Source organism: Mus caroli, chromosome 1 (genome assembly GCF_900094665.2).
Source record: "Mus caroli chromosome 1, CAROLI_EIJ_v1.1, whole genome shotgun sequence".
NCBI classification, from domain to species: domain Eukaryota; kingdom Metazoa; phylum Chordata; class Mammalia; order Rodentia; family Muridae; genus Mus; species Mus caroli.
Window position 1 is genome coordinate 184705896 of NC_034570.1, and position 11161 is coordinate 184717056.

The 11161-nt window shown below is 42.2% G+C and overlaps 1 protein-coding gene across 1 annotated transcript in view; it reads left to right on the plus strand.

Annotated features, from left to right (window-relative positions):
- Positions 1-11161, plus strand: part of Plxna2 (plexin A2) — a 194212-nt gene that overhangs the window by 86054 nt on the left and 96997 nt on the right. The window contains exon 4 of the mRNA XM_021173227.2: positions 3583-3717. Coding sequence (XP_021028886.1) covers positions 3583-3717 — 135 coding nt within the window. The remainder of the gene's footprint in view (positions 1-3582; positions 3718-11161) is intronic.

Genomic DNA, 11161 nt, shown 5'->3' on the forward strand with positions numbered 1-11161 from the left:
CTGATCCCCACTCCCGAAATCCAGATGTCTCTAAACCCTTCTGCTATACCCTCTGTTCTATATTGAATATCTAGGGAAGTTTATAACATAAACAGAAATAAAAATAATTATGTCAGAAAATGCCTGTCTCCACTGTAAAAGCCTTTCTGATTGACCAACAGCTCTAGGGACCAGTGCTGTGAGTATATGTGTAGGCATCATTTCAGCTCATCACATCTTCCTTGCCACCTTCTTCATAGACAAGAAGGATCCTTCATCCCATCTCCCCTCTTTCTCTTTTTTCCTTGGCTCAAGGTAACCTACAGGTTTCTGACCCCCTTACCAATTATCAAAATTTTGGGTGCCAGACTCCTAGCTGACCTTCAGAGAGCCTCAGCTCACTGAGCTGTGACTTTGCACACTCTGTTACCTGAGGACAGAGCTGAGACCTGCAAGGTGCTTTGGGAGCTGCTGCCATCTCCCCCTCCCCACCCCCACCTGTGTGTGTGTGTGTGTGTGTGTGTGTGTGTGTGTGTGTGTGTGTGTAGGAGGGAGGGAAGATCTCAGAAACAAAATTTACCAAAGATTTCAAGCTATAAATAATTCCGGTCATGAAGTCCTACAAAAATAAACTTCAGCTTGAATCCTCTCTCGCAGCAGTAAATGCACAGCTGCAGATGTGCACTCATTAACTCACCAGAGTTCAATGAGAGCAGCATCAGACACTCCACCTGCCTCTATAAAGATCGGAATGTGCATATATGCATACAGGCACACAAGCACTACCTGTTAGATATACACAACACACATGATATACTTAACACATACATTACACACAGACATAGCACATGGATGCATAACACTATACACAGGCACACAGAGAGGCATACACATCATATACAAAACATGCATATGACATATCACACAATTCATATACACAGACACATCACACACCAAACACATACATGACATACATTCATACATATATCACACAGAGACATGCTACACAGAGATAGAAAGATACATACATCAAATATACATATATTATACTAGTTATACCACACACATACAAATACATGATATATATCACACCCGGAGCTATATATATATGTACCATGCTACATATCAAACATCAAATATGCCATATATGCACATACTCACAAATAGTTACAGATAACACACATGCACACAAATGCCACACCCAGAGTTCTGAGCTAGAGCCATCCAGTAATAACCCTAGGACAGAAGATCTTTTGAGTCTGCTCAAGTTACAAGCCTTAGTCACCTCACATATGAACTCTCATTCTTTCTTAAGTGCTGAAGTCCAAAAAACAGAGTTTTAAGAGATCTGGGTTCAACCTCAATGAGATGCCTTCAGGTTTGTAACACACTTCACATTTTCCACAGATGCAGTTCCCACCCTAGATCTTTGCTTAGGCCTCATCTCCTTCAGGAAGCCTCTCCATCAGGCCTCCCTCAAGTCAGATGGGCCATCCCCATTCTGAATACTGCTGACTTTGTGGAAATCACCCCTTTTGAGGCTAACTCTTGAGTTTGTGAAGATGACTTGTGCTATTCCTGATTCCATCCTGAGCTCTCTGAAGACATGCAGTATCATTTATCAGTGTCCTCTGTTTCCTAGTGCAGCCTGGCTTATGGTAGGTATGTAATAAATAAATAGGTGACAGTAATGAAAATCTTAGCTAATAACTCTTTTCATTTCCACAATATCCTTTTTGTGCTGAGAGAGAATAGCCACCCTCATCTGGCAGCTACAAAAACTATCACATGCACAAATAAAATGAATTGTTGGAAGCCATACACCAGTTGATGTGAAAGTTGGGATTAGACTTTGTCATCACCAGAATCTCAGACCCCAGCAATGCCTGTAAAACCCAAATTTCTCCATAGATGCCTCCAAGATCCCTAACCCTCCTTCAGACCAGTAATTTTTGAAAGCCATCATGACCATTGCTTCTGCTCCAAACAGATTGCCAAGCCCACAGACAGACTTTATAATAGAGTTAAGTAGAAAAGAAACTGATACATAGGCATTTACAGGGCCACAGGTATGCCAGCCAGCTGTGTGTACTGAGCTGATTGGGACATTCAGAGAGTTACATGGAAAATAGAAAACACATATTCACCTTCACAGTGTTAATGACTCTACACATATTGGAAGCAATTAGACAACAATTCACATAGTAAGTCAATACATGTTAGCTAATACATATACAATGAGCAAATCAATCGATTATAATACTAGGATATATGTCCAATAGAGAAAAAGACACCAGTGTATGTAATTAATTATGAGGCATCAGGGGCTTCCCAGAGCAGGCAAGACTTGAGTCACAAGGTAGGATGTGATAGATAAGCTGGAGTAGGAGATGGGGTAAAGGGTGAATGCTGATCTGGGATGGAACTGTGCATGGAGCACATTCATACCAAGGACTCCTTGCCAACATCTCCTTACATGAAATTCTTTCCTTGAGGACATATTAGTCCTTCTCTACCCCCTGTTCCAACAGCTCCAGCATCACTGGGAATCTCCCACCAAAACAGAGGCTATGGTCTGGCTCAGTCACAAACTTCCCATCTCCTCAAAGCAGTTCTGAGGGTGGCAGGATTAAGGGTATTATGTTATCTTGCTGCTTCTCAAATTTTGCTGTGCCTTTGGTTAAAGAGCTTTTAACTCAGGTGACAATGCTTAGGCCACACCCTTAAAGATTCTGATTCATGGGTCCAGCTCTGACTTTCACATTCCTTTTTCTTTTGAACTCTCAAGATAAGCATAAAAATGTACCTTGGGCAGAGGAGCCTTAGGAAAATGACGTTCAGGTCAATTTTGTTTACTGACCTGGGATGGGACAAAAGAAATACATACTTCATCTCCCTGGGTAACTTGAAAATAGAGCCAACTGGCATCTAGGGGAAGAAAGATTTCTGAGACCTGAAATCTTCAGTCTTCCAATGATGACAAGACTTTTGATGATCTGCGTAATTGTTCATTCATTTCAGCCTAACACAGGGTACTGTATATAGAAAAATTGACTCTCCAACCTAGAGTAAGTATGTATATATATACTCATTGCATAGATACATCACAATTCTATAAATGTATGTAAATGCACACAAAAACAACTTCATAGGGACAGTCAGAATCATTCATGTGCATTCAACCACAAATAAAACACTATTAGGAATCCCAGACCGAAGCTGGGCATCATGATGCATGGCACATGCCTGCAGTCCTCAAACTGAAAAAGATGACGGTAGAGGATCATAGGTTAGAGGACATACTTGCTTACATAGTGAAGCCCTGGTTGCAAATAAGTGAGAAACAAAGAAGAAAAGGAGCTAAGGAAGGGGATGAGAGAGAAGGAGAGGGGGAAACAGGGTAGAAGAAGAAAGAGAGAACAGATCTCAGACCCTGCATACAGAGAGTGGATGTGAATGGAACTTAATATACATAGCACTTCTTTCCAGAGCAATGACCTAAAGGAGTAGCAGCAGTCTTTTATAAGCCACCCTCCCAAATAGAAGCAGGTAGTCCATGAGAAGGCTGAGTGTCATACTAAGGGCAATCTGGTTTCTTTGCAGATTCGAGCTGATGGTCCCCCCCATGGTGGGGTCCAGTATGAGATGGTCTCTGTGTTCAAAGATGGGAGCCCAATCCTCCGGGACATGGCCTTCTCCATCAATCAGCTATACCTATATGTCATGTCTGAGAGACAGGTAAGTGCTGGTACATATCTCTCCTTTCTAAACTCTAGGAAACGTCTGATAACCTGTCACCTTTGGTTAGAAGTTGATCTACCCTCTAAAAGAGAGAGAGAGTTTGCAGTGCTGGGGTTCTGAGGAAAGCAGAGCCCTATGGCATTTGAAGAGGGAAGCTGCAGGGCCAGCCTCTTCCCGGAGACTTCTCTCTAGGCCACAGCCCCTGTCTGGGTGAGTGATGAAAAGCCCTGCAAGAAAGAGCTAGACTGAGCCCCGCAGTATTGTGTGATTAGGAGGTAGATTTACTGCTCTTGGACCCACAGAGTTGGCTGCTCATGAGAGCCAAAGAGGTGTAAATAATCTAGACTTCCAGGCTGGGCTGGCTCCTGGGAGACAGTACTGAGATGGGGGGCCTGGAAGGAGATCAGATCTTGTCCTGAGTCTGAGATTGGATGCAGAATGAACTAGGCAGTTCTGGAAAGCTGAAACTACTTACAAAGGCTGGAAATGCCACAGGAAAAGCCTCAGTCTTCTGGTTAAGCAGCAACTGAGCAAGCCCTCTCTTTCTAGACTTAGGGAAGAGTTATTCTTCAGCTCACATTTTATCTACCTGTGTGTGAACATAGGGAACTATGGAGAGAAAAGTAAACAGGGATGATGGAGTTTACCAGACCCTGAGAGGAAGGAAACCAAGCAAAGTTCTTAGCCATGGCTAGCCATTCTATCCTTTTGATCAGGAGGTAACCATGGATCTGCAGTAGCCATGGTATTGTCCTTTTCGTGAGGAGGACAAAAAGGAAAGACAAAGATTCTGAGGTTATCTCAGTGATGCTGACACTGACTGAGACTGGGAAGACAGCTAAGCTGGAGGACCCCTTCATTAGGTATCACCCAGGACCTGTGCCTTTCCTCTTTCCATGAATGTTCCTCAGAGACTCTGTGTCCTTGGTCAGATTCACCCTTCCCAGAGTTCTGTGTGCTCTCTTTTCAAAGATAAAGAATCTGAATCAATGGATGACAGATAACAGATGAGCAGGAATGAGGAAAGGGGGATGGGTGCATGGTGGCATTAAAGAAAGCAGTGATGCAGCTCTAACTTGAAAATTACTTCTTGAGAATAGATGACACAAATCATATGCTAATTGCATGCAAATTACATCAAGATCCTCTTGAGCCCACCTGTCTTTTCTGTCTTTATTCATGTGGCCCCTGCAGTTGAGGCATAAACAGATCCAGTGGAGAACTTAGTGGAACTGAGGGACGCTTTGCCAACTCAGAGTGGGTAAGGCAATTCTAGAAATAAGCATTGGCCTACTAGCCCAATAAGATGGCCAGTGGGTCTTAGTAAAGTATTACTAGACACATAATTATTGGAAACAAAGTACAGGGAAAATATCAGAACAAAGGAGGCTTGGTTGCTACCCTTAAACTGATTACTATCTAATGGGGGAAACATCCCCAGAAATCTGTACCATTGGATAGATTCTATAGGTGCTCTGCATTTTTTCTTTTCTTTCTTTTTTTTTTTTTTTTGGTTTGTTTTCAAGGCAGAAACTTATTTGTGTTTATGGAGGATGCATTTGTATATGAGTGTATTATGTGTGTGGAGGCAAGAGACCAACCTCAGGTGTCAGTCCTAAGGAGCCATCCACTTTGTTTCTGTCTCTCACTATCCTAGAACTTAACAAATACACTAGACTGGCTGGAAAGTAAGCCCTAGAGTTTAGCTTGTCCTTGATCCCTACTATTAGGAGTACATATGTGTGTCTGTCTTTTGTTCATTTGGGTTCTGGAGATCCAGTTCAGGTCCTCATATTTACACCTCTTTGGCTCCCAGGAGCAGCCAACTCTGTGGGTCCAGGATCAGTAAATCTACCTCCTAATCACACCATATTGTGGGGCTCAGACTCACATTTACATGGGAAGCATTTACTGAGGGAGCCATTCCTCCAGCCCCCAAAGAGTTATTTTTAAATAAAGAAGGTAGATGCCTTCTTTACCCCACATCCTTTTCTCAGACAAGATGCCTTTTGAAAATGCATTCCAAATGTGGACAGAAGAGGCTGTAGCTCAGTGGCAGCGAGCTTGCCTGGCATGCTCAAGCCCTAGGTCCCATTTCTAGCACTGCATGGGGAGCTGAGAAGAGAGGCTAGGTCAGAAATAAGGCTGTTGAGTAGGCTTCAGGGTGCATAAGGAGCTCCTGGTCCATATCTGAAAGCATCAGCCCTAGCCACATAAAAGTACCCAAGTATCTTGTTTATAAATATTCCTTCCTTCCTCCTGTCTTTTGCGTCAGATGCCCTGTTCTTGTTATAGTCAGAACCAGACATATTGAGCAGCAGCCAGTCATGGAGAGCTGAATTTGGAATCCTTTGGGTTTAATGTCATGGGTCTGTCTCTGGTCACGTGAGATATTAGTAGGAGTTCCCCATACCAAATGGAGTGAAGCAATCAGGAGCTTGACTCCAAGGGAGATTTGTGGTGGAGCTCTGAAACCTGTCACCTGAGAAGCTGTAAATCATGTTAGAAGAGGTAGCCAGGTGACTTCAGCTGGGGTAATCCAGGGCTGAGGGCCAAGAGCAGCTCATGAGGCCCATCTGTCTGGGTCCATGGAGCAAAGTATTGACACTTAGCATGGTCTCATAAAAGGACACATTTTACTGTGTGCCAGGAGTACAGTCAATAAGAACAAAATCAGGCAGCCTGTTTTCTCTCCCAATGTTTGCCATTATTGTTCTCATGTTCCCTCAACCTTAGCTTACTCCTTTATTAATTAAAGGATATGAATCAGATAATGAGATATTTCTAATACTCTATGTCCTGAGTCCCATCTCACAATTTTATAGCTGAGTTGGCTTAGACAAGCCACTTAATCTCAGTGTATTTCACTCAAAGAGAGTCTGAGATCAGTTGAGATAACAAACGAAGAATTTCTTCTTATTCAACATCAACAGCCACACACTTACCATGAGGACTCTATACGGCCTCTTCCAGTCCTCACTCACTATATTCCAATTACTGGGTATGTAGAGGAATATGATTATTAGTATTAAGATAGTTGTGTACCAGATAGCTGGCCTGGCCTGAGCCAGGAGGCCCAGGTTCTAGAGCCTGTAGTCTTGACTGTAGCAATAGCTTCCGAGAAGCCTGTTTTTTTTTTTTTTTTAACTCCTCAGGGACTTGGAAAGGCAAACTTCTAAGACAGAGATGGTAGTCTAATTCCAGCATCTCCCAGATCTTAGAAAGAGAAAAGTCCTGGGCTGGGACTTTTAAAAATAATATTGACAATAAATGTATTTTTATTATTGCTACACCAATACTATAAAATTGTCTTTTCCTAAATTTTTCAGTTTTATTCTTTGCCTATACATCTTGACATTTCTTGTATTGCCAAGTCATTAAGAATAGTCCTGGGGTTCTGGTAATTTTTCTTTGGTGTTTTCTATTAGGTTTTTAAAGTGTCTATATCATGAATGAAAAATGATATCTTTTTGTCAATTATTTGATGAATTTTGGTTGGTTGTTTCTCTTTTCATCTGACTCTGTATGATTTCTAAGGTCATTTATTCTAATATAGTGATTTCCAATGTATGGGTTGTGGCCCTTTTTGGGGTCAAATAACCCTTTCATGGAAATCATCTAAGACTATCAAAAAACACGGATTTTTACATTATGATTCCAAACAGTAGTAAAATTATAGTTATAAAGTAGAAAGAAAAATGATTTTATGGTTGGGGGTCACCGCAACATGAAAAACTATATTAAAGGGTGGCAGTTTTAGGAAAGTTGAAAACCACTATTCTAATAGGTGTAATGACCATAATTAGGTTATTTGTCATAAAGTGTTTCTTTTGCTACTGAAGGTATTTATTGAAATATACATTAATAATTTTCTAAATTATTTTTCTGTATAACTTCATTATAATTTGAATTTTACTTTCTCAGTTTTTGAAACACATTTGACACATAAATCAGTTTTCATGTTTTCCTACAAATACTGTACTCAATAGCAGCATAGGTAGGCCTTACATTAACTGTAAGGTCTTTCTAAAGGAAAGGTAGATGCAGCTAAGTGCTCCTATAATTAGCCTCCCTGAACCTTGATCATTATTCAGAGAGAAGGAATTTGTCAGTCATTAAGTATGTTCATAAGTCAAGGCAGTATATCTGTTTTCTATTACTGTAACAAACTATCTGAGGCTAGGTAACTTTTAACTCAAAGAGGTTTGTAGGCCAATGTCAAAACAGTATGGTCTAACCCCTAGTGGGGCTTACCTGTTTCACAACATCATAGGTATCATCAGTGACATGAACATGTGTCAGAAGTGGAGATAATGTGATAAGACCAGAAGTCACAGAGGTGTGGGGTGGAGCTAGGTTTGCTCTTTCTTAACAACCCTTTTGTAAGAAAGGGTTACTAACTCTTATCCTCCCAAGAATAACACCTTCAGTAATCTAATTACATACCAGTATCTCCCCCAACCCCAAAGGCTCTACAGTACTTTGTAGCTTATGAGGCTTGTAAGGCACACTCAAGTCATGTCAAAACTTCATATGATATGACAAGAAGAATCCTTTCTGTAATTCCACTTTATAATACACTATAGCCAGTGTTATTTTATGTCTTCCCTCTTTGCTTCTGTTCTCCCACCCTTTCCCAAAGATATGGTACCTCTTGTATCTTTGGGACCATGTGAGAATAGAATCAGGTTTCCAATTCTGCCTAGACAGGTTTCCATCTCTGTACAAAGCTAGAGCCATCCAATCTAGGACTCAGATCTCCTCTCTCTCTCTCACTCTCTCTCTCTCTCTCTCTCTCTCTCTCTCTCTCTCTCTCTCTGTGTGTGTGTGTGTGTGTGTCTCACTTTTCTCTCTACCTCTCTCTGTCTCTCTGTCTCTCTGCCTCTCTCTGTCAATTAACTAAATGTAATTAAGGAATAGTACTAGTAAGAAGTGTTAGGTCATTAGTGCCACCGCCTAACAAGTCAATGTTAATGTACTCTTAATAGATCTGTGGCTTGGCCAGTCCCAGGGGGAAAAACTTGGAAAGAGAGTTCTGGGCCTGCTGTTAATTGTCCAGGTTCTCCATCAAGAGAAGGCTGGCTCTTCCCTAGAAAGCTACCCCAACTTCAGCAGTATGTCAGTAGATGTTATGAGCAGGAATACAACTTCCTCCCAGATTTCAGTGTCTAATGGAAGTCAGTCAGTGAGTGCTGGGAAAGTTAGGCTAGGAGCCAAGTAAAACAGCAAGTAAGAAGATGAAAAGAAGAGACATAGCCTTGATTCCAGCCCAGCTTGTCAGGCTGGCCACTCCCAGAAAGGGAATACCACTCTGTCCTCAGGGTAGATGGGAAGAGAGTGTAGGAATGGAAGCAATTATTCTATTTTATACTTTAATTAGATTGAATTAGCAGAGGGAATAGAGGCATAAAATGATCCAGCGAAGGGTGAAATGGAAAAGGGGAGTCACTGTGCAGAATGGCTCCATGCAGGCTGGAGAGAGCCTTGGGAAGAACAGAGGGCTGGAGATGGCTGACATTTCTAGAGAGGGTGGGGGCCTGGGTTTCTACTTTCCATTTAAAGGTCTAGAGAGGATGAATCACATAGAGTTTAAGATCTGGTATGTATGACTGATACCACCATTGCATAGATGCTTATTATGTAACCAGAAAATTATGTAATTTTCTTCTAAGCCTCAGTCGCTTCACCTGTATAATGGATCTAGTAAAGCTGTGCTCTGAAGATAAGAGAACAGATTTAAAGTGCCTAGTGTGTGTCTAGCACACAGTCTGGGCTTCATCATCAATGGTGCCCAGGGAATTTCCTGCTCCCAAGAATGGCTTGCAACCTGTCCTTGATACTGTAACCTGCCATCCCAAAGGACCAGTCAGAAGACTCTGGCCTAGCCAAACTGGACTGTGTGCTCATAATCTGGTATTTATTTTTTAAAAAAATCCAGCAATGTGCCCAGTAGACTAAACAGTCCCACTCTCTCAGAACACAGAAAGGCAGTTCCTAGCCCTTACGTGAGACCAATAGTTCAGAATACAGGCATGTGTGGAGAGGAGGAGGGTGTTCTAGGTCAGGTTATCTCCAGGCCTTAGGGCACATGTATGGACATCTGGTTTGGAAGGGACCCTTCAGGGGCCTCTTCAGGTAGTAACCAAACCACAAAGTCAGTAACAAAGGCAGGAAAAACCTCTTCTGCCTGTGAACACTCAGACTCATCCAAGTACCTTTATGTATACCACTGGTTATTAGCACACTGTGCTCGATATAGTACAAACTGCCTCAAACTTTGGGGGCATAGCACAGCTATTTTTTCACTGCCTCGGGGAAATGTCATAAGCAGATAGGGTTACTAGAATGATGGTGGGAGGTCTGGAGAGATACCTTAGCAAAAAGCATGTAGTGTTCTTGCAGAGGATGAGTTCCATTCCCAACACTCCTGCTAGTCAGCTCACAACCACTTATAACTTCCTGAGGATCTGACACCATCTCTGGCCTCCATGGGCACTGTACTCATATGCACATACCTCTACCACCACCACACACATACATGAAGCTTAAACATAAACAAGGGGCTAAGACTGTCTGAAGTTATGAGCAGACTGGCATCAATCTATATGTTTTGGGTACCCTTACAAACTAGCAATCCCAGCACAGTCTCTGACATAGTCTTTAACACATCAAACATGTCAACTATGGACTCTGAGAATGAGAACCCCCCACAAATAAGACAGAAATTAGATTAGCTTTGGAACTCTCATCACTTTTACTTGTCTATTCATTCTAGTGAGCATTACACCTATGAACTTACCTGTGTATCCATAGACAGAACTTAAGGAACAGGTCTAGGAAGCAATCAACTGCATGGTTCCCTGTCTGCCAGGGTCATAGACCACAGAACACCAGAGCTGACTAGAGCTTGAAAGATGATCCATTGTAATCCCAGATGAAAAACACTCAATGGGCACTTCTAACATTGCAGGCATGGAGCACTTAGATCCAGAGTCAACACAAGTGCATGAGGACACACTAGTGGTTTTCCATCAGGTTGCTTACTACATAACATTGTTTAAGTCCCCCCAAAAGGGCCACACCAATGTTCTTAGCCCTGGAAGAAACACAGAGAAATGGACTCTGTCAGCAGAAGTCACAATGCAGGGACATTCCCTGACAAAGCATGGGCCTTCCTGTGACAACATTGTCCCAGGTCTCAGACATAGCTCTCCCTAATGACACACAGAGATAGATATTCCTCACTCTGCATAATTGCAGGATGCTAACACATTCACCACTTTGTCTTAAGAAGTTTACAAGTGGTAGGACAATATGAACTTCAGCCTGGAGTTATCAGACACTTAGATTATGAAGCCCCCCCCCCTCCTCCCAGCCACCCCCCATGGGCACAGAACTAACTCACCTCTCTGTGACTCTCTCTCTCTGTCTGTCTCTGTCT